This window comes from Populus alba, chromosome 5 (assembly GCF_005239225.2).
Source record: "Populus alba chromosome 5, ASM523922v2, whole genome shotgun sequence".
NCBI lineage: Eukaryota > Viridiplantae > Streptophyta > Magnoliopsida > Malpighiales > Salicaceae > Populus > Populus alba.
The window spans coordinates 1,953,373-1,977,204 of NC_133288.1; the positions used below are offsets into that span (position 1 = coordinate 1,953,373).

The 23,832-nt window shown below is 32.9% G+C and overlaps 3 protein-coding genes across 8 annotated transcripts; 1 reads left to right on the top strand and 2 right to left on the bottom strand.

Moving 5' to 3' along the window:
* LOC118047634 (E3 ubiquitin-protein ligase JMJ24) lies at positions 1 to 6,782 on the top strand. Of its 6 annotated transcripts, none has more exons than XM_073409372.1 (14): positions 1 to 283; positions 940 to 1,481; positions 1,619 to 1,761; positions 1,843 to 1,942; positions 2,063 to 2,201; positions 2,296 to 2,359; positions 2,594 to 3,284; positions 3,411 to 3,740; positions 4,165 to 4,629; positions 4,731 to 4,803; positions 5,006 to 5,091; positions 5,862 to 5,981; positions 6,088 to 6,158; positions 6,513 to 6,782. In XM_073409372.1, exons 2-14 carry the CDS (start codon positions 945 to 947, stop codon positions 6,610 to 6,612), a joined length of 2,919 nt encoding a protein of 972 aa, XP_073265473.1. In that variant the 5' UTR covers positions 1 to 283; positions 940 to 944; the 3' UTR covers positions 6,613 to 6,782. The 6 variants fall into 6 exon arrangements, with proteins under 6 accessions (XP_073265473.1, XP_073265474.1, XP_073265475.1 ...); XM_073409373.1 differs by having other exon boundaries at positions 2,069 to 2,201; XM_073409374.1 differs by having other exon boundaries at positions 1,843 to 1,936.
* A 190-nt stretch (positions 6,783 to 6,972) lies between these two features.
* On the bottom strand, positions 6,973 to 8,642 carry LOC118047635 (psbP domain-containing protein 7, chloroplastic). Its single transcript, XM_035056977.2, has 3 exons — positions 7,824 to 8,642; positions 7,497 to 7,722; positions 6,973 to 7,413 (listed from the first exon to the last, which is right to left on the bottom strand). Exons 1-3 carry the CDS (start codon positions 8,146 to 8,148, stop codon positions 7,107 to 7,109), a joined length of 858 nt encoding a protein of 285 aa, XP_034912868.1. The 5' UTR covers positions 8,149 to 8,642; the 3' UTR covers positions 6,973 to 7,106.
* Positions 8,643 to 9,451: 809 nt separating this feature from the next.
* LOC118047636 (zinc finger protein GAI-ASSOCIATED FACTOR 1) lies at positions 9,452 to 13,023 on the bottom strand. Its single transcript, XM_035056978.2, has 3 exons — positions 12,520 to 13,023; positions 11,342 to 11,738; positions 9,452 to 10,658 (listed from the first exon to the last, which is right to left on the bottom strand). Exons 1-3 carry the CDS (start codon positions 12,698 to 12,700, stop codon positions 9,677 to 9,679), a joined length of 1,560 nt encoding a protein of 519 aa, XP_034912869.1. The 5' UTR covers positions 12,701 to 13,023; the 3' UTR covers positions 9,452 to 9,676.
* Positions 13,024 to 23,832: the final 10,809 nt, after the last annotated feature.

Here is a 23,832-nt window from a genome sequence, read left to right on the forward strand (position 1 = left end):
GGCATAAGTTCCAGTTCTGTTGAACTTCATACACAGTAGTCTGAACCTTAAAACCAGAACCCGAGAGAGAGGGAGAGAGACAGCAAGGCAAAACAGTAGTACAGTTCTACTGCTGGTGTGTCTCTGGTCTGTGAAACACAAGCCGTCCACTAAAAAATCTGCTAAAGTCACTCTTCCTTAGCTTATACTATAATGAAGAGCAGTATTTCTCTGGCTCATAACTCTCTTTTCCCTTCTTTATATACATTATTATTTCACCACCAAAAACCCTAGTCTCTCTCAGGTACCCTTTGCTCTTTCCTTCCCTCTTTTTTTTTTTTTTTGTTCTTGATAGTCTTTGCTGATCCGGGGTTGATTGCAATGCTTGATTTCTTACTCCTTTTTTTTTTGGTAAAGAAGCACCCAATTCTTTAATTGGGCCTGGTTTTTCTGATTCTTTTCTTGAATATTGTTTTTCTTTCTCTCCCTCTAACAATTTCTCAAGTGGAAACTTTGTTATGGTTATTGTTACTGTGTTTTTCAATGCGTTCTGTGTTTGGATTGAAAGTTTGGAACATGGGCTATCGATTTATTGACGAATTTTGCTGTGTCTTGCAATGATTTGATGAATTAAGTTAAATTTTGAAACTTGGCAGTTTAGTTTTTTTTTTTTTTTTAGTTTTTGTATCTCGCGTTTCTTGCAAATCTATTATGGGAAAATCTTGTTAATTTTAGTAAATCTGTTTTCTTGTGTTGGGGTTTTTCACATGATGATTGCGAATGAATGTCGTGTGTTGGAGCTTTGCAACCTGTGTGGTTTGAATGATTGCTGACTCTGTGGTGTTATGTTGTGACTTTTTCTGGATCTTTTGGTTTGTAATGTTCTATTTCAGATTGGTGTTATGAGCGTACAGTTGTTAGTTAAGTGTCTTGTTCTTGTTGAATTTTTCTGTGACACAGCTATAATGGATCACCCACGATCATCCTTGGCTAATGGTGAGGAGAATGGTGGTGGGATTCCTGATGACTTGCGCTGCAAGAGGTCAGACGGGAAACAGTGGAGATGCACTGCCATGTCTATGCCAGATAAAACTGTTTGTGAGAAGCATTATATTCAGGCGAAGAAGAGGGCAGCTAATTCTGCCTTGAGAGCCAGTCTGAAGAAGGCCAAAAGAAGATCGCTAGGTGAAAGAGATATTTACTTGAAGAGCAAGAGTGATGATTTTGATATACCACTTGTGAACATGAAAGTTGAAGAGGAACAACCGTTTTTTGTTCCATCAAAGAGGCATAACGAGAAAGTACCAAAAAGTCAGTCTCGCTATTCTCCTGAAACATCTATAAGGAGTTTGTCTGGTCTGAATTCTCAAAAACTAAATGATGATTCGCAAAGAGATTTCAAGTTTGAAGAGAATCGGAGGTCGTATAAGACGCCTCCTCTTTTAACTATGGATTCATCCAAGAGCATATCACAAAGAAGCTTTGATGCCAGTGCTATGACAGTGAGTGAAATTGAAATCGTACTTGACAGCATGTTTTAAAATGTTGTTGTTGTACCGTACTGTTCATTTATGTTTTGTATGCTTGCTTTTTCTTCTGCTTCAACTTGTAGATATTGAGATGAACACATTGTTTTCAGGAATACTCTGATGCAAGCACAGATTCTTCTGAAGACGTTGGTGGACAAACTTGTCATCAGTGCCGAAGGAATGACAGAAATAGAGTTATTTGGTGTCCCAGATGTGACAAGAGAGGTTTTTGTGATAATTGTATCTCTGAATGGTGAGGGTTGAACACTGTTGCAAAAATGTATTCATATTTCCAACTTATAAGCTCAGTCAAAGATTTATTCTGTACTTCTAGGTACTCGGACATTCCACTGGAAGAAATTGAGAAGGTTTGTCCTGCATGTCGTGGGATCTGCAATTGCAGGAGTTGCTTGCGAGGAGATAATATGGTAAAGGTATTTCACTCATGAACTGAAGGGACCATGTTTCTATTATATTGTTAAGTTTCTTTATGTATCATGAACAAATAGTAGTGGGATTATCTTATCCATTGAGGATATTTTCCCCCCTATAAGTTGCAGGTGAGAATACGAGAGATACCTGTTCTAGACAAATTACAATATCTCCACTGCCTATTATCTTCAGTGCTTCCTATAGTTAAGCAGATCCATCACGAACAATGCTTTGAAGTAGAGCTGGAACAGAGGCTGTGTGGTGAGATGCTTTTTATATTTTAGTGGCATATGGAGTTTAGAATGCTTTATAAGCTTTTCCCTGTTATGTGACTAACTGGGCATTACTTCTTCAGGAACTGATATAGATCTGGTCCGGGCCAAATTGAATGCCGATGAGCAGATGTGCTGGTATATTAAGTAAACTTATGCACTGCTTTATCAATTTCTTTTATGTTCTTCTTTACTGTGCATATGAATTGTAGTCAGGACCCTGGTCTTTACTTATCTTATAAAATAATCTTGCAATTTGATGAGTTCAGAAAGCTGAACTATAGCCTGTCTTCTAGATAGGGTTTTTTGGAGGGTGTACAAGTACAATAGATTCCTCCTCATTTCAAGTATTGTTGTTCATTGTAATTTATCATTTTGCAGCAATATATGTAGGATACCAATCATTGATTATCATCGGCATTGTGCAAATTGCTCGTATGATCTGTGCCTCCATTGCTGTCAAGATCTTCGAGGAGCATCAAAACATGGTGTTGGAACTGAAGTGAATGAAAACCAGATTGACAGGAGAATTCAAGACAAAGAGACCCTATCAAAATTTGTGATAGACTCCCGAGGAAGAATAAATTTATCAGATAAGTACCAAGGCTGGAAGGCAAACAATGATGGCAGCATTCCATGCCCTCCAAAGGAGCACGGTGGTTGTAATTACTCATCATTGAACCTAAGCCGTATTTTCAAGATGAATTGGGTAGCAAAACTTGTGAAAAATGTGGAGGAAATGGTCATTGGCTGCAAGGTCTATGATGCTGACACTCCACAGAAATCTGGGTTGAATGATTCCACACTCTGCCAGTATGCTCATAGAGATGACAGTGATGATAATTTCTTATATTGCCCCTTATCTGAAGATATAAAAGTTGATGGGATAAACAAGTTTAGAAAACATTGGGTCAGAGGCGAACCTGTTATTGTGAAGCAGGTATTTGACAGCTCATCCATATCAAGCTGGGATCCAATGGCCATATGGAGGGGGGTCCGGGAAACATCAGACGAGAAAATAAAAGATGAAAACAGAACAGTGAAGGCCATAGATTGCTTACACTGGTCTGAGGTGTGTTTTCTCTCACTTTTGCTTATGTTAGGAGTATGGCTCTTCTTTCTTAATAACATCAGTAAATAAATTGTTGTTGTGTTAATCTATTTGATTTCCATGATATGTGGTTTTCTGTGTTGGCAGGTTGATATTGATCTTGATCAGTTTATCAGAGGATACTCCGAGGGACGAATGCAGGAAAACGGTTCACTAGAGATGTTGAAGTTGAAGGATTGGCCTTCCCCCAGTGCTTCTGAAGAGTTCTTATTATACCAGAGACCTGAATTTATCAGTAAACTGCCTTTCCTTGAATTCATCCATTCGAGGTTGGGTATTTTAAATGTTGCTGCAAAGTTGCCCCATTACTCTTTGCAGAATGATGTAGGACCTAAGATTTGTATATCATATGGGAGCCATGAGGAACTCGGTGTGGGCAATTCTGTAATCAATCTTCATTTCAAAATGCGTGACATGGTAAGTTATATTTGTTATTACATTGATATTGTGACACTTTCTACTCGCATGTATTGCTGTTCCTTCTTGAAATTCATGTTAGAAGATTTAAACTATAGGTCCTAGATTGAAATTTAGCATTTGTATACAAACTTTGAATTAAAATATACACATGAGGTGTTTTTAGAACTGAAATCTTTTTAATCCCATTGAGATCCTAAATTCAATCTACATGGTTCACAAATAAATTCTTCGTATCTCTAACATTGGGTTGAACAAGTATTTTACAAATTCGGTTGGCTTCCAGTGCAACAAGTGCAGCTGTGGCCATGCCCTGTACAGAGAGCCAACATGTAATATTAAGTGGCTGTTTATTTGTTTTTTCTGAACAATCTCGCTTGTCTAAGGTGTCTAATATATGTTGGCATTGCTGAGGCATGGGCAGGTATACTTATTGGTGCATACATGTGAAGCAAAGGCAAAACATTGCCAGGAGAATGGCTCATTTGACCCAGAAAAGAGCTTGGAGGAGGTAAGGTTGCCTGATATATCACTTGGTGGGTGTAACATACAAGATGAAGTGAAGACAGCTGAAGAAAAGAATGAGAAAATGGAGGATCAAGGGGTTGATAATACCACTAGCATTGAAGAGCTTGAGAGAATTGAAGATCAAGGGGCTGGAAGAACCACCAGTGCTCCAGAGGTTGAGAGAACGGAAACCATCAGAATGGAAGAGGTTGAGGGAATGGAGTGTCAGCAGTTGAGGAAAAATCATGATGATATGCCTGTAGAGATTCACACAGGAGTTAGTTGGGATGTCTTTCGTCGGCAGGATGTTCCTAAGTTCACTGACTATTTGCGAACACACTGTGAGGACCTTTGGAAGCCTGACAACACAGTGCATGATTTTGTAAGTTGACCTAGTTATCTTTGGAAATGTACCTCATATTTTAATCAAGACAAATGGCTTCTGTAACTTGCATGCTGCTGATCTTATTAATGGGATCTCAGGCCACACGTCCCCTTTATGATGGAACAGTTTTCCTAAATGGGTTTCATAAGAGACAATTGAAGGAAGAATTTGGTGAGTAACAATAGCATTTCTTAGTTTTCAAAATAGATAAAATGGATCAGATTTAGCAGGAGCCAGTTATTCCTGCTTGTTTTTAGTTTTTCTGTTGACATAGTCAGGTATCCGAGCTTCTACTTTGTTAGCATAGACCTTCCTATTGTTTATTTTGTTCATGAGCAGGGTATCTGACTTTCCTATTATTTTTCTTCCTCAGGGGTTGAACCATGGTCATTTGAACAGCACCTGGGGCAAGCTGTATTCGTCCCTGCTGGCTGCCCTTTCCAAGTGAGGAATCTTCAGGCAAGTTTGTTGCAACTAATTGGATTCTGAATTCTGATAGATATATGACTCAGTAACTTCTAAGTGTAAAATGATCTTAAAACATCTAAACTACAATGATGAAAATATATATTTTATTTTTCAAATGGTTGGATATTAATTGATATCCTTACTATAAATGGTTTGTGATTTTCCCCAATTAGACCAAGGTTCATTCACACATTTTTTCTTGGAACCAGCATTGGTCTGTTTCCAAAGTTGCGACATATTCATCCTTTATCCATTAAAAGTATTAAAAGAATAGAAGTTTCATCCTTGAGGAGATGATTTTATTTGTGGTTTCCAAATAATGTTGCTGCAATGGGGCTGCTTCTACTCTCCGCAGATGAATATTTTAGGCCTTCAGGTTAGGGACCATATTTATCATCGAACAATGGGATAAAAAAAGGTGCTTTAGTAGTTTGGGGGACTGGCATATGCTATTGAAAACAACACTTGTGAACAGCCAGTAGTTGCTGCTTTTCTTTCCTTCTTTTAAATTCAAGTACTGCCTGATTTTAAAAGTCTTATAAAAATACTTACAGTTTCCTGGACAAAAGATATTTAGAGACCATTATGTTTAGAGTGGCTCCTGAAGCTTTTGCTTTTATTTCCGATTCTTCTTTTAATTGTGATTTTTGTAATTCTTGAATTAGTTTTGATATAGATCTGTCTAAATTGTTGACATGGTTAATTCAGAATTAATTAAATTCTGCATTATAATTATTTCTTTTCTTCATGTAAATTTGCAGTCCAATGTTCAGTTGGGTCTTGATTTCTTATCTCCTGAAAGTCTGGGGATGGCTTCTAGATTGGCAGAAGAAATTCGCTGTCTTCCAAATGAACACGAAGCAAAACTTCAAGTTTTGGAGGTAAGAATACAGAAACTTTCCTCGAAAATTCAATGCCTCCTTTTCCTTGAAATTCTTTTGTTCTCCTATCAATGATTTCTTTATCTTCTATTTGGTTTTGATACAGGTGGGTAAGATGTCACTCTATGCTGCTAGTTCAGCCATTAAAGAAGTCCAGAAATTGGTGCTTGATCCTAAGTAAGCAAAACAGCTTGACTTTCATTCCACTGCTTGCTTATTGTCTGTGTTTTCAAATCTTTAATTTGATTTTTGTGATGAGAAATAAAAGTGAAATTAACATCTGATGCATTGGCCTTGTGGACCTGTGGCATCACACATATCCCAGTTAGGGGTTAACATTAGGAGTAAGGTTTGAAACAAGACTGGAGTGCACTTATATCTAGCTTATATTCCTTGCCTATGACCTAGCCAACCTTTTGGGCGATTCTTGTTGTATTTTATTGGGGATTTTTGCACATATATAGAATAGTTGCCTTCTCCCATCCCTTTATCTGTTTACTGGGATTATAAGATTTATAATTTTTTTCGCAGGCTTGGAGCAGAAATTGGATTCGAGGATCCTAATTTAACTGCAGCAGTTTCTGAGAACTTGAAGAAGGTTGCTAAGCCAAGACAGATAAGTTGTGCTTAAATCAGTGTACATTATTAGTGATTTAGATATAGAAAAATATTTTTTTAAGTGGCTGAGATGCTCCCTGAGGGAATTTAAATGTATAAATGTAAATTTTGTTTTGACAGATTATGGCAGTTGTAATATGCAGAGTTTAAGTAAAAGTAACTAGTTTTAGGTCATTTCTGTTTGATTGATGTTTTGGATTGTTTACTGTTTACTCTTATCATATCTGATATTGAAATTCAAGTAACTTTGGTTTTAGGGTTTCCCTCAACTTCATTGAACCCGCGGCAGATGAATTCAGTTGCGAGTAAAAATTTCAGCTTGCTGCCGCAACAGTAATTTAGCATGACTTGCGTACTTTTGAAGTCAATAGCATAAAGTATAATCTCATGTTTTTCTGTTAAACTGTGTAATAATGCTCCAGGACTAGCTGCCTTGAAATAAGATTTCAGGAGAATACAAACTTCAAAATGTCTGTTCATGCTCTTCTGTGCTTTTTTCTTTCTTTATCAAGAGATGATACTAAATGAATCTGCTATCCTATAGAAGTCTGCCTTCACATTTGGCCATGCAGATTCCGGTGCTTGTGCATTTAAGGTGTATAATCTACCACCACGAGCACAACAAACCGCTAGATTATGCCGGTGAAATGCGGGGCTTTCAACTCTGAATTCCAGCTTGTAGTAATTAACTTTCCTCAGAGAGTCCTCTCTTAAACTTGATTCTGTCAAAGTACCTTTCACGTCAAGGCGTGATCCTGTGATTTTCCGAACCACAGCTTCTCCCACCTCCTTAGGCCCTCCAAATGCTTCAATCCTACAAAATTCATAAATGAACCTTCATTACATGTTCTATTTTTCGAAAGCTCGGATCTTAGCATCAGTTTTCTAGGTACTCACGAGAAGTCAGGAGGGACTTGTGAGACAATGACACTGACATTGAGTTCACCACTTGAACCCGGGGGGCCAAATGCAACAACCGGTTCATTCACATTCTTCCGCCGCCCATCACCAGATTTCCCATTATTCAGTGGAGGTGGATCGAGTGATCTCTCATATTCTGTCTTCTCAGCTGCTCGATAAAGCAGCCTCTGATCTCCAACCCAAGTTGCAGGGTATATGAATTCTGCTCTCAAAAAGCACTCAATAGTATTAGAAGAACGCATCAATCCTATAGGTGCCAAGAAATCATGTTAAACAAATTCATATAACAGAGGACTCACTAACCAAACCCTTCATTTGTCTCAATGCATCGGCTATACCCTCCAATTGGATAAAGCACATCAAGCTTAACATTTCGACCGCTTTCCGGTGATAATCCAAGAAGAAAACTAGTAATCCCACCAAAATTTGCACCAACAGCCACCAGAGAAGCTGAACCAACACCAACAAGCAGACGACGCTGAAAAGTCGATGCCAGAGGTGCAAACTGTTCGGCTGGAGGCCTAGGCACCTCCGGGAAGCTCTCCTTCCAGTCCCCAGATGATTGAGTCATGTAAATCTTTTGGATGGAGGCATTTCTGCATGCTAGAAAGTGATGCTGCAATGCCATGGTCGATGCTTTTCCAGCTGTGTAGCACCACCCTAGCTAGCTTATCAACTCTAAAGTTGCTCACATAACCTTTTGGACTAGCCAACTGTTAATTGATCTAGGGTGGTGCAGTCTTAGGCTCATGGAGAGAGGCACAAAGGGGAGGAGGGGCTTGCCCTTTGACAGTGATAATGCTATCTGATTTTCGGTGGTTCTCATTTTTTGGTTCACAAGGAATGCTCGGAGCCATACAAATTTCCCTGTCCAGCCTCCAGCGCGTGAAAAATGCTGTGTGGACCTATGGTGGTGCCCTGGCTCAGCATAAAGTAGCCATGTTCGTCATGGAAAGTCGAAACCCTTTTGTGGGCTCGGTCAATTCGATACGCTAAAAGTTTGGTCTGGGCCATGCATGTCACCGTCTAGCTCGGCTGACTTTTTCGTGGTATCTTGGGTCTAATGCGACGTGTCCAATAGTTAAAAACTTTCCACTTCGATTGAATGCCTTAACTTCAACGATTTGACGGAGAGAAGCGTCTTTTTCCCCTTTTTTTCAGTAGTGGTATATATTCAACATCGTTATTCAATCAATTGATTTAATTTTGATTTTTTAAAAAATTTTTTAAAAAAATATTATTTTAATCTTTTTTTTAAAAGCAGGTTTTAATTAGATGGTAGATTAATTTAAATTTTTTATTGAGTTATGAGTGTGGAATTTTTTTTATTTCTATGAAACCTCGCTCTTATTAAGTTCCAAATTAATTGGTTAATAATTAGTTCTTCAATTATGTGTACATTTAAATTGATATAAAATATTTTGATCAATCGAAACTCGATATATAATTCAAGTTTTCTATATATATATATATATATATCAATCAAATCCAGAGGTCAATTTTCAGAATTGAACATGAACTTTGAATTCAAAACTCTTACAAGTCTTCCAGCCAAGCCACATGCCCTGTTTTTGAACATCAATTACAAATCAATTTTAATTAGGCCTATAATGTGAGACTGGTATTGTGGTGTAGAGTTTTTTTCAATTAAAAATATATTAAATTAATTTTTTTTAGATTTTTTTTTAATTTTAACATTATTATATTAAATTATTGAAAAATATTCTAAAAGAAAACATCAATTTAATATTTTTAAAATAAAAAAAAAAACAGTGTAAAAAAATACTTTAAAAGCTAATTAAACCAAAAAAAAAGGAACCCACCGATCGATGATGTTTAACCTAAGAAAATATAATGATGGGTCACACACCGATTCGAGTCGCTCCACAAGTCAAATGATAGAAGAAACTTTGGAGTGATCAGAGACGAGCTTTAATTAGAAAGAAAATCTATGTGATCTTCTACTCATATTGAAGTCGCTAATGGTGGGCCAAAAATCCTCAAAACCTTGCTTGCTCTTTAGCAAAACAGTTGAGGTTCTTCCCTGGCTGATACAATTAACTTGAAGAAAAAGAAGTGATGATAGAAATCATTACAGGGACTATAGCTATAGAGGTAGAAGAAAAGGAAATTGTGTAGATTATTTTCTTAATTTCTCAAACATCCCACAAGGGTTTCTCTAGTGCTGCTGCTTGTTGCTGCTCGAAGTGGTTCAATCCTTGCATCCTTGGATGGCTAATTCCTCTAGTGAACTCCATTTCTTGATGGTTATGGTGTTCTTGAAGATTCCTTTGCCTAGAGCCTCCTATCCCCAAGAAATCAACAGTCATCATGTCCCCACTAAATCTTGATAAACCACCTGGATTAGCTCCACTCGTTGGACTACTCAAACCAGGGCTTGAATTTGCACCTTGAAAAGCGTTCTCATTGTTGCTGCTAGCGTGCTCCATGGTCTTGAATAACGCATTGTTTTGATCCAAAACTGCACTAAACATCCCCATATCATTCAACACAGAGTTCCCAACACCACCGTTTGAGTTGAAAAACTGGTTAGCATATCCGTCATCACCACCTATCACATGAGATTGGTCATTTTGGGCATGCATGGAACCAAATGTTGGGGGTGCCATGCTTGTAGCAAAGCTCTTTTGCATCACGGGAGAGCTCACATTGTTACTGCTTGCAGTTGCACCCATTTGAGCTGCTTTTTGCAACAAAGCTGTAGCTGACATTGAAGCCGAGCCAGCTAAATTATGATGACCATTTCCTTCAAAGATTGCTGATGAGTTTGCATTCAACTGAAGGGCAGAGGAAGAATTGAATGGCATGCTTCTTGAACCACCAAAAAGGCTGGCGGTGCTACTTGAAAACATGCTTCCTGATGAGGGTTTAGGTGGCATTGGCAAGAGTGCTTGGGGCAAGGACAGCGAGTTTTTGGTGTCTAGATGGCTAAAACTAGACATCATGGCAGATTGACTTGGAGGATTATTGTTGATGGCCATGGGGGAGGGTATGAGGCTGGAGATTTGGCCTTGTATGTTTGCAGGTTCCATGTTGGGCATTAGTCCTTGATTCACTTTGTTATTTTCTTCAGCTAGGGCATCACAGAAAGCCCTGTGAGTGATGAAGCTATCCCTCCTGCATGCTCAAACAGCTAACTATCAAACCCTAATTAAAAAAACTAAACATTTTTACATATAAAAATGCTGTGAGATAGAGATAGAGAGAGACCCTCTACCTCAATGGTAATGCAATTGAACCAGTCTTGTTAAACATTAATATGATGATCACGACAACTATATTTATGCTGAATAACTAAGCCTAATGAAAGCTTAATTAAAAGCATGATTGGGACTTTTGGATAAAATAATGATTTCATAATTGCATATAGTCAAACAAAGACTTGAAGCAAAGCTAGGAGTGCTGTCGAGGCACAGATCTCCTATTAATCAACAAGCCACTGTATTTATATATAAAATAAAGTGGTCCCACATCATGACCAATCAATCAATTTGCCTAACCTACCATTAACCATTATCATCTTGCATGCATAGACAAGTACTGTACAAGTATCGTCTCTAACCAATTCAATTTTTTTGGGGAAATTAATTATTAATTAAGTAGAAATTAAGTAATATATCAGGTTGTATTAAGCTGGTGTCTTGAAATTTCGAGAGATAAAGATATGAATATAAAATAAATATTTTTAAAACAGTTTTAAAATGAATTTCAGAACTGTTCTTTCTGTTTCTGTTTTCATTTTTTTTTCTTGAAATGATAATTAATAATCGCTATCTTAGTGATCAATGCAAAGTACAAACCTGGAGAAGATGGTTCCACAATCACATTTGTATTCCTTAGTCCCACAAGTCTTGACATGAGCTTTCCAATCCGACTGGACAGCATATTTCTTTGAGCATTTGTCACATTTCCATTTCTTTTCGCCATGTTTTCGATAAAAATGCTTCTTAATTCCTGTAAGATCTCCTAATGCTCGAGCCGGATTGTGATGAACACATGAAGGTTCTGGACAAATATAAACCCTTTTTCGAATTTCACCACTTGCTCTTTGCTTTAGCTTCCATGGTAGATTATGGCCCCGCCGATGCAATTGAAGATTCTGGTCCCTTTGGAACCCCTTGTTGCAAATCTCACATACAAATCGATTTGTAGCCATAAGAGTTTTTGGTGATAGAGCAATAACATCAGCACTAGGGTCTGCCACATATTTCATGTATAAAAAACTCTGATCAGAATATATTTATATATATATATTTATATTTTTGTCAAATTTCATTAATTATATAAAAGGGTAATGATAATTTCAACAAACTAGCTATATGCTAAGCACAATTACTGCTGTATCATGTTTTTAATTAGCTTGTGATAGCAATAATAATCATACTAATAGGCACAAAACTTGTAGCTTGCTTGTTCTTGGCACACACACTCATATCTATATGATGGCGAGCCTGTATGTTTTTTGGTTTGATTGTTGATCCATGGAGACTAAAGAATCATCAGTGCAGCAGAACCAAGAGAGAGATGGGGAGAGAAAGAGGGAGGAGACTAAAGATATATATATATTCCATGAAGGAATATATGTTTTCCTTTTGCCCGAAACAGTTAAAAAAACAAGGCAGAATTAAAAAGGAGCTAGCAAGGCAAAGCAACAGTCCAATGCAATGATTGAGATCCTGGCCAGTAATTCAACCACTTACAAACCAATAATTCTAATTTTTTTGAAACCCAAATAGCCATAGAAAAAGAGAAAAAAAAAAAAACCATGAACTATCAAAAAGAAGCTCATGGTCCATAAGCATACAAAAAACCAACAACAATTTAGAGCTCATCAGATCTTCAAGGCTGCTGCTATATATAGTAAATTAAAGTCCATATTACCTAACTAAAAAGGGGTTAAAAGTAAATCATAAAACAGAACATTATATATATTTTCTTTTAAGAAATCAATAGATAGCTGAAGTGTATGTCTACATACCAGGATTTCCAGGCATATTTCTTTTCTTCTTGAGTGGAGGTTGCTGCAGCTGTTGAGTAATAGTGGAGCCATTGCTGTTAGTAGCAGTAACAGTGCTTGAAGCTAAGGATTTTAAGTGAACTTCATCCCCACCACCTCCAGAAGAGAAGCTGCCAGTGCCATCACCTGTGGTGTTTGACATTGAAGGAAGGGAAAAGAAATATGATAAAAAGAAAGGGAATTAATTTTATTTTTTTGAAGATTTAAACCTTAATTTTGTCTTTCTTTCTTTCTCTTCTACTCACCAAACTTCCTTGTTTTCTTTCTCTATTGTAAGTTGCTTGTTTTTGGTAGAAGATGTGTTGTTTAGTGCTTAAAAATAAACAAAAACAAAAGCATGGAAGTTGGAGATTTGTTTGTAACTTAGAGGAAGACAAAAACCAGGAAACTCTCCTTCATTCCTGGTAAAAAAGAAGAGATAGTGAACAGGCTTTGTTACAAGGAGAGAACAGAAGAAGAAGAAGAAGCAGATCTTCTTTGGAGGCATCTTATAAATATATATTAATTTTCTTCTTTTTCTTGCCCCCAGCTTTCTTGAATATTAAGGTTATTGCCCTTTCTCAATATTTAAATCTTGAAAGATTCATTTTGTATAGTATATATATATTACGGTCAAACACATCCACACAATTTTTTTTTTCTTTTTGTAATTGATGTTAATTTCTTTCTTTCTTATCCTTTGAATTCTTAAATTTCCTCCTTAAATATGTGAGTGAATATCCATAAATAAATTAAGCTCTTATATAGTGGTGAATGAAAGAAATTGATACCCAAATAGATTTAATTTAATAGTTGTAAAGTAATTTACTTACTAATTTAGAAGTTGAAGACTTGAAGCTATTTAATCAAATAATTAACGTAATGTTTAATATAGTATAAAAGTATTTTAAATTTGGTTGGTAAGCAAACATGCTTTTTATATTATCATCCCGAATCTGAATCATGAAACTAATTATAATAAAATATATTTTTTTAAAACGTAATGGTTTGGATACAAATAATATGTTTAAATCTAATAAAAAATATAATTTTAATATATAAAAAATTAATTTTAAATTATTATTTTACCGTGAGTAAAACATTCATATAAAAGTTTAGTGTTCGTAAGATTTAATGATACATAAATTATTTAATAACATTAAGATATTTCTCGGATGCTTAATATATGTATATTCCACAGTATTATTTTGAATTTAAATAAATTTAAAGAAAGGTATATTAATATATTAGTAATTTGAATATGAATCATCGTTAGTGTAGATGTAGTAATTCTCATCAAATTCCGGGGTAGTTTTGGTATTTAACATTTGTGTGCCCCGCTAACGAATTTATTTTTGGACATCGTGACGGCCTCCGATTGAAATCTTGTCTCCTTGTGCTGATATTTCTACAAAAGTAATTTTATCCCAAGACTGCCCTCCCATGCATCCAAAACCACATAATTGCCACTACAGAAACAGCCGGCAAGAGCAGTGAAATCACCAAAATAGCCTCATCCGTCACGGGTGGCCAATTGGCACTGATCAAATCCTTCTCGAAAAGGACCCAACAATGATTCAAAAAAAATTCTCCCCATTCACGTGCATGGCTGTACCTGAACGATATTTCATGCAAAAACAAGGGGTAGATTGGTCCAAGAAAAAGTGTTTCTCAAAGCATGATGGGACGGTGAGATGTGCCTCTGTGGCTAAGAAATTTGATTAATTAAAGAGAGTTTTTCATTTCATTAACAAATTCGGCCTGCAGGAGAGAGAGAGAGAGAGAGAGAGAGAGAGATTATTAAAAAAGTAAATGGATTTTGCTACAATTAATAACGCGTTTAGTGATAATATTTTGAATTAGAAACCAGCCAGCTCCGTGATGTTGATTTGTGAGAGACAAGCGAGTTTGCTTTCAATGTGATGTGATGAAAGAAATTTCCATAAATATGTTGTTTGAAATTAAATGATTAGCTTAAAACTCACTCCAAGAGGTTCTATTTTTTTTACATGAAACCCACTCAGAAAACACTTTTAAAATCACCTGAGATGTTAAGCCATCTAGATTTCTTAATTTGTAGATATTATCCTTGAGTTTAATCTTCAGATGAAATCGTGTAAACATACCTCATTGTTTATGTATGTAATGCTTGTTTATTGGTCCCCACGCCACATTGAGATGCGGAGTTAAAAAAAATTGAAACATTATATTTATATTAAATTTATCTCAGTAAATTAATCTTAAACCTCTTGATATAACTTTTATCTAGTTTGAATTTAAAATTAATTTTATATGAAAATTGTCTTAATATGACTCAATTAACTTAGTTGATCCAAAACAACTTGACTGGCATGTAAAAAAAATTTAAGAAAAATAAAAAAAAAAATTAATAGAAAAAACCTCTCAATCTAATTCATTGTCTAACACAGGTTTAAAGTTAAATCGTGTAAAGTTGATCAACTTGATCTAGTTAAATTGATTGATTTAAACACAATCTTGAATGATTGTTAAAAAAATAAAAAATCTAAGGATGAAGTTGAAAAAAAATAAAATTAAAAGAAAAAAGGGAGATTTTTTTTTAAAGAGGAGTTTCATTGTTCTAATTAACAATGTCTTCATCTCTTTTGTTTCGAAGAAAGTAATAGATGTTACTTTGATAATATTTTTAGACATAAAAATAAGAATCTTCACTTTGAATCTTATCTTAAAAAAAAAAAAAACTTAAAAATAAATTACATCCATATTCACATCTTAAAGAACTATCTTACCCAAAAAACTTAAGATCCCAAAATATAATTTATATTATTCTCTAACACAATTCTTTAAGTGAAAAATTCTTGAGCTTGAACTTGTAATACCCACACTATCTTATATTAATTTTTATAAAATAAAATGAGAATGATATGATATTTTTGAATTTATGATTACTTGGTCAATAAAGCAATCTTGATATCATGTTAAAAAAAGTCTTTTATTCATAAATTTAAGCTATCATGTAAGGTCTAAAATAAGATTTAAATTATACAGACATATTAATATAAAAGAGGAGTGAAATAGTTTTGGGATGTCTCCAAAAATTATAACTAATACTCCATGAGTCTTGAGCTTTAATTTATACGAAAAGGAAGCCTCACATGGAAGGAATATATAATGAAGATGATTTTCCATGGAGATTACCCATCCTTTCAGTATTCAACCTTTGTTTAGTCACCATCGATCGTTGGGTTGAACCTTGCTGGCAGTGATGCATATAAGCAGAACTGAAACTTGCTAGCCAATCACAGCTGCCTTGCCCGCTGGACTCTTCAATGGCTCCCTTTTTGTACACCTTTTGGCAGAAGGAAGTAACTATTTTTAACCCTCTTTATCTCTGTGTTTTTACTTTTGACGAGTATTGTACGTAGCCAAAGCAATGTGCATGGTGATGGGACTTTTGCATGGCTGACTATTTGGTATTCTAAACATGTGAAGTCTTGTTGGTATCTGCCTTTTTCTAATTCCCATCAATGTGGAGTAAAAAAAAAGATTTGTGTGGCAATATGAAAATATTCATATGGTAATACATTTTAATGAAAAGTTATTAAAACTAATCCGATTAGATTTTGAGTCTTAAATTAAGCGTTGATCATGTTAATTCAAACCAGATTAAAACAATATTATTTTAAATTTTATAAATTAATATATCAGGTTAATTCACACCAATTAAAACAACATAAAATCTTCTATTTAAGAGGGACAAAGCAATTAGTGTCGCAATATAAAAATATTCATATGATAATAAATTTTAACTAAAAGTTATTAAAATCAATTAGCTAGTTAGATTTCGAGTCTCAAATTGAACGTTTATTATGCTAATTCATGTTAATTAAAATGATATTATTTTAAATTTTATAAATGGATATATTAGATTAACCATGTCAAATCAAGTTAATTTTTTTTTTTTAAGCTTATCCAATATCAGATTTGATGACTATGATCTTTACGAGCAACTAGCACTCTAGCAGTAAAGAGAAGAGTTTTGTTATAGGCAGTTGAGAAAAGGGCAAAAAGAACTCCAAAAAGAGGATGTATTACGGATTATTGATATGTACTGGGCAATTGAGAAGGAGATAATAAATATTAATGAAGCCTAGATCAGAGCTTCATTTAATTAATCGAGTAGGTGAGTTTTGAAGGCATATTTTGATAACAACAAAGTAACATTACATGCATGAACGTGCAACATCAGGAATTAAGCTGAAAGATCCAAGGCCAAAACGATATAATTAGTGTGTTTGATTTCAATTTAATATTTCTTTATTCAAGTAGGATTACTATAATTAACCATTTTTAAAATATATGGTAGGATCAGTCTTACACAAGCAGCTAGCTAGTTTCCTCAATCTCATTTTGGACAAAAAAAAACATATGTTTTCAGCTTTTGGATGTAGCTGTCCTTTTTGTTCTTGTAGGTAACACTCATTTGTTTTTTTTTTTATTATTATTAATATATTTGGATTCATCATTCAGAAATCATAACCAGCATCTTGTGGTTCCATTGGTTTTTACCAGCATATAAATTTATTGCTGGGTGTGATTTAAGCTTCCTAACATCATTAATATTCAACATTTTTCTCAACTTCAAAGTCGTGTTTTGGTGGTTAGTGTTTCAGAATAGAAAATACAAATATATAAGAATAAAAACATACTTAGTTAAAGATACGGAGAAGAAACATAAAAGTAATTTTGTATAATTTTAAAATGAATTCATATTCTTTTACAACATGAAGGAAATAGACTCCATTGTCTCCTCTCTTTTTTCCCTTCCTCTAATGCATTAACTAAATCCTACTTAAAATATTTTTTAATGGTCAAATAGTTTTTTTTAAAATAAATTTCTTGAATAGTACACTATATAATATGCATTTTTAAAATTGTGCATATTTTTTTTAAAAAAACATATATATTTTAAAACAAAATTGATCTAACATTACCAAAAAATCGATAAATACAAACGAAAATACTAATGAAATATTTTTATTGGTAACTTGTCGAAGGATTTTACCGATGGAAATATTTTCTTTGTATTTACTGAGAGAATTGCAGTGGAAAAAAAATAATTAAAACAAAGCAAAAAAAAATGATGACGTGCCATTTTTACCAATGAAATTACCAACAGAATTTACTAACAAAATTACCAATGAAATAAATTTCGTCGGTAATTTCGTCAATAAAATCGTTGGTAAACTGTTAACACTATTCATCATGCTAATTACAAAGGGAATCATAGACGGAACATTCCGTTGGTATTTTACAAAGAGTTCTAGAACTATTCACTTTCCAATTGCACTGTTAATTACTGTTCTTTATAGATAAAATCACTGACGGATTGAAAAGTCATCGGTGTTATTTGGTGGTTTTCTTAAAAATTAAAATAAATTAAATATTACAAACGGAATCACCAACGGATTGAAAAGTCATCGGTGATATTTGGCACGCGGTTTCTGAAATTTTTTGATTAAATTCAAAATTTAAATTAAATATTACAGACGAAATCACCAACGAAATGATTAAAAATATTAATATTTAATTATCCATCTGTAAAATCGTTGGTAAAACGCCCCAATAAAAAACCTAGAATCCCTAATTTCACAACAAACCCGTCTCCTTTCTTCTTCTTCTTCTTTTTCTTCTCCTCTCCTTAACTCCTTCTCTTTTCTCCTCAACTCCTTCTCTTCTCCTCCATACTCAGGTATGTCTTCTTCTCCTTTCTTATTTTTTCTTCTCATTTTTTTTTAATTAATATACTTTACGAATTTTTTTCTTCTTAAGTTCACTTGCAACTACATTAAGGTAAAAAAAAAAATCTTATTTTTTGTGTTTTTTTCATTATATTTGTTATTTTATTTTATTTTTAATTATTTTTGTTCTTAATAATTGTATGAATGTTGTTGTAGGATTTGGTTTTTTCATATGAGATCAATTTTTAGTTGATTTATTTATAGGATTTTTAATTTTTTTTCATATGAATTTTTTTTGTTGAATTTATTTTTTCATGTTATTTATTTGTTGCAAATTTTTTTGAGTTGATTTTATTCTTCTTTTTTTCCAAGCATTTTGAGTATTATAGAGTGTTGATTAATATTAATTTAATTATTTTATAGTTTTGTAAAAAATTATTTTTAAATAATTACCGATGGAATTACATATAGTTTATTTCCGAGAGAATTACCGATGGAATGAAAAATTTTTTTTGCTTGCTTTGTCTGTCAGTAAATCCATCGGTAATAATAATTTTTTATTAACAACCAACAAAAAATTATCGACGAAAGATTTACCGTTGGAGACTTTCCGTCGGTGATTTTTTTACCAACGAAATGAAAGTGCAAATACCGACGGAAAATTCTGTCGGTAAATCTAAAGATTGTGGTAGTGTAATAATATTTTTTTTATTACCGAAACCGAATAAAAAGAAATATTTTTCTTAGTTCGAGTTTGGTTATAAATATGTAGTAGAACATTCATTATATTTGTTGTCGGTTTTTTCGATGGTTGATTTCTACTATGCAATACAGGGCACTAAGAAATCTCTTGATGTAAATCTTTTATTTGCCAATATAATTAAGAAGAGGTTTCGTAACTTCAAAACACAATTTCAACAACCACTTGCTCAAAAGCATTTACCTTCCACATTTAAAAATAAATCCATTTAAAAAAAAAAACTAGGATCATGATTTGTTGCCAAAAACTTTGGTTAAATTAAAATTGAAAGATCTTAAACTCCATTAGGTGGATTTTGGAGTTAATTAGTTGCCATTATATCTTGTGATACATCAAAAGATCAAATCAAAACAAAAAAAATATTTATAAATGATCTTATGTTAATATATAGTCGTCATGCATCAATTATACTATATCTTTATACATGATTTTTATTATAATGTGATATGTCTACCTAGTCTAGATCATTAGTTGACAAATTTATTAATTTTCATTACTTAATTAGTATATATATATGTATATGTCTCACCATTAATTAATTTAATATTTATCTTGCATCCAATATACACCCACTTTTTTCTTTATTTTGCTGGTCAAGATATTGAAGCAAAAGCTTGATTCTTAAGTAGTTTAGAATTAAGCAAAAAACAAAGGATGAAATTAAACCACTTTGATTAGAAGAAGAGTAGTGGGTGTTAGTTTGAGATTATGATAGCTTCTGGTTTTAAATATGTTTTAAAATTGTGTTTTATTTATATAAAAAATAAATTTATATTTTTTTAATTATTTTAATGTAATAATGTAAAAAATATATATATTTTTTGTATTTTAATATATTTTTAAGTAAAAATTTATTACTTTCGTAACAATAAAACTTCAGTTCAATTATATTTTCTTCAAATATTAGTTGCATGGCACTCACCAACTAAACATGAAAGCTACCTTCCACTTGCATTGATTCTCACACACACACACACACATATATGTTTCAAACTATAGGTTAAAGAAGAGAATCAAGCGGGAAACAACAAGGAGACAGAACCTGGAATGATCAAACAGGGGGCTAACATCCAAAAATTAATATGGTCACAATTATATACAGTACTTCTACAGTGATCAATGGCCTTAATTATTTGATAATTTTTTTAATTTAATGTTTATTTTACTATATAATGTGTTTGAATCATGCATGACAAAGAATTGCATGGATAACATCGATGATTGATAACGATGTGTATGAATTGATCAAATTCTTATGTAAAATAGAGGAAGTTACACGTCTTCGTTTTTCTCCATTGATGTTATAAATAATAATCAATTGAGGCCGGCCAATTGCTTTCTTACAAGAACAAAATGGTTGTCTTAACATTAATATTGCCCTTTTCCAGAATTAACCATGCAGTAAAACTGAGGATAACATTGATTTCGTAATTGCATTTAATTTTCTTATGTTGTAATCATAATTTTAAAAGTATTTTATTATTCAATGCATGGTATTATTAAAAAATAATATAAATTATATCTTATGACTTCACCTAACAATTTAAGTTATTATGTTGAGATGATTCATTTAACATGATATCATAGCTTTGATGATAAAGTGATTATGAGTTTGAATCTCATCATTTTTATTTATTTAATAAAAAAATCAAGTACAAGGTAATGTGAGCTTGTACAAATTTCAAATCCCAAGGGTTTTCATTTGAGCTAAGGTGTTTTAAAGAATGATATAAATCATATTTTAAAACTTCACCTAACAGTTTAAATTATTGGGTTGAGATGATTCATTGACATGTATTATGTATAATTTTATATAAATTTTACTGTATTTTTTTTAAAAAAATTACTAATAAAAAAAGCTATAATTTACGGGGTTTTTTTTTATATATATAAAAATCTACATCTTAAAAACTATAGCAACACAAAACACACACTTCAGTCACGAGTTAATTTGCATAATATCCAAGGACATGACAAAGAAGATCAACCTTGATTACTTGAGTAAAAGTTCCATCATTTTTAACCCCTAAAAGAAAAAGATGCATCCATCATTAGACATAAAGAAGCTTTGCGTAATGGATTAATCATGACTGTTAGTGGGATCATTTATTAAACCTGTAAAAAACCACACACACTAAAAATATATAGATAAATATCCTTTTTCTTCTTCAATTTGAACACGAACACACACACAAATGTGGAACACTAATCTTGATTAATGATCTTTCATGAAATCATTGAAGCATGCAATGTATCAGGGCACATGGACTGATGAACATGAAACAGAAATGGCGACACCTATTTCAACAAGAAAGTACGATTTTTTCTCCTATAATCATAACCAAGTTGAACGTTTACTTTTTTCATCAGGGGAATCTCCCGCTCGGTTGATGTTACAAGATTGAAAAAACATGTAAAGGCACATTTTTTGAGATGAAAATAACATAGATATATAATAAATCTTTTGTTTATTACACACACACACGAGAATGAGCTAGTTAAAATGGTTCATTTTTCATATTAATTAGCAATTTCTCAATTTTTTTTTTTAATATCACTAGAAGGAAAGCCATCGGCCCTTCATGATTGTAGAAACATGAATGATTGAAGTGACTGCTCAAATTTCATTAAATTATCCACGTAGGCACGTACGAAGCTTGACATAAATTACATATTTTCCCTTATTCTATTTTAACCTATGGTTATGACTTCTCAAAACCAAAATGGACTTGGTAATAAAAAGGATTAACTATCAACTTCATAAGAAGTTTAGTGAACTTTCACTTTACCTTGAGCTTTTGGGTTAGACTATTGTTTTCAAGTTGATAGTGAAAAAGCTACTTTTAAGCAAAACCCTAGATTCTATCGTCTAGAGATGGGCACCACTTTCAAAAATACAAATGTTTTCAAAAAATAATGCTAGCAAAAGCTAATATGCTTTTAAAGAATCCATCATAACAATATCAACTCCCACAAGTTTGGGTCTATTTAAAAAAACATCATACTACATGTTTTATCTTAATTATAATTTTAAAAAAATTTAGCTAATAAATATATTATAATTTTGTACAAATCTCACTAAAAAACTTTATTGGAATCTTGGTGTTTTTTTTTTTTTAAAAAAATAAACTATTTTTTCTTCAAACTATAACTATAAAAACTACCATAATATCAAGTAAACACTTAAAAATATATATGCAAGCATGTCCATCCTGTTAAATAATATTTATGTATTTACTTATTAAAAGTAAAATAGTATTTTCAGTTTAACCTATATATATATTTTTTATATTTAGGTTAACACTAAACAATCATAACAAACAGATTATTAAGAATTTCACCCTTCTTTTTATATTTGATTTTAATTGTTTCAACACATCCAACTCACTTTGTACACTTTTTGTCTTGTTGATTTTTTTTTTTTTTTGGATTCGAGGAAACCCCACTTTCCAGAAAGGGTATTTTGTGGGTCCAGGTAAGTGATTAAAACCATGGTTGTCCCAGACTTTTATAAGAGGTGCACGCCCTGACTCGAATTCGAGACCTGCTGTGCAGATCTCAAACTATTTACCACCACGCTACAAACTTGTTGATTACCTTCTCTATGTTCACATGAAAATCCCTTAAAAAAGGAGGATTAATTAAGAAATGGAATGGAGCGTGCGTGAAGCAAGCATATAAAGAAGTATATATTTGTCACATTGCTCACTCAGCTAGGCGATATATCAACCTTGTTACTCGCAAGAATTACCCTTGATGGAAGTTGCTTCGTGGAGGCCATGAAAGCAAGTGATCTAGCAGGCACTAGTTGGAGAAAAAGGGAAAGTTGAAGACCTTTTCAGTCCTTTATAACTCACTGAAATTTCGTCGAAATGTTGAAATCTTGACACCATGGGAAAAGCTAGCTAGATGTGCTCTAGATTTTGATATGAATTGACAATGACAAAGGAAACTTCAAATATCAATAAAAATTCAAACCCATGAGATAGGTTTTATAATCATTTTCCTAACAAGAGAAAATTGTTTTTGCTAATTATCCAACACTGTGGGGGCCAAAATAATGCCTTTCGGTTCAAATTAAAGAAGGCATGTTCGTGCCCCCATTGGAGCACTCAAAGTCAAGATAAAAACAGCTCCTTGCATTCTCATTTTTGCTTCAAGATATACACATTTTACAAGAAACCTAGAGAACTTTTTTTCTTTATTTTATGTCCTACTAAGATTTGATTGATATTTTTTATATAAAAAATCATCAGATTGGTGTTTGTTTCTATAATTTTAAATGATTCTTAATTATACGAGTATGTGAAATCATAAAAATAATTAATCACCTAAAATAATAACTATTGATGTTTTTCAATAATTCTTTATAGAAAAAATAATTGATGATTTTTTTAAAAACAACAACTAATTTCATCCGTGTTATCAAACACGTATAAATAAAAGAACAATTTAGGAAATGAATCATAAGTACCATGAAAAACATTTCCAATTCTTTCTATAAAAAAAACGATATTCTCAATTAGCTTAATTTAATCAAGAAAATAGATATTGTACAGTAAACAAAGAAAAAACTAAAAAGCAACTCATTTGACCCTTGATAGGTTTGGTAGTGTGCTGATATGCATTTAAAATTATATTTTGTTTCGATCATAATTTTAAAACTATTTTATTAATTAATACATACCATAATTTTATATAAATTCTACTAAAAGGGTGTTTAGGGCAATATTAAAAATATATATAAAAAATATTTTTTTAAATTTATTTTTTATACCAGCCCATAAAATTAATTTAAAAACACCTCCTAAAAAC

Coding starts and splice junctions, on each gene's coding strand:
- LOC118047634 (XM_073409372.1), top strand. CDS start 945: ATGGATCACCCACGATCATCCTTGGCTAATGGTGAGGAGAATGGTGGT. Junction 1,762..1,842: donor GATAATTGTATCTCTGAATG/GTGAGGGTTGAA, acceptor CTGTACTTCTAG/GTACTCGGACATTCCACTGG. Junction 2,202..2,295: donor GCTGGAACAGAGGCTGTGTG/GTGAGATGCTTT, acceptor TTACTTCTTCAG/GAACTGATATAGATCTGGTC.
- LOC118047635 (XM_035056977.2), bottom strand. CDS start 8,148: ATGGCATTGCAGCATCACTTTCTAGCATGCAGAAATGCCTCCATCCAA. Junction 7,723..7,823: donor TGAGACAAATGAAGGGTTTG/GTTAGTGAGTCC, acceptor TTTTGAGAGCAG/AATTCATATACCCTGCAACT. Junction 7,414..7,496: donor CAAGTCCCTCCTGACTTCTC/GTGAGTACCTAG, acceptor TGAATTTTGTAG/GATTGAAGCATTTGGAGGGC.
- LOC118047636 (XM_035056978.2), bottom strand. CDS start 12,700: ATGTCAAACACCACAGGTGATGGCACTGGCAGCTTCTCTTCTGGAGGT. Junction 11,739..12,519: donor AAATATGCCTGGAAATCCTG/GTATGTAGACAT, acceptor AATATGTGGCAG/ACCCTAGTGCTGATGTTATT. Junction 10,659..11,341: donor TGTGGAACCATCTTCTCCAG/GTTTGTACTTTG, acceptor TTGAGCATGCAG/GAGGGATAGCTTCATCACTC.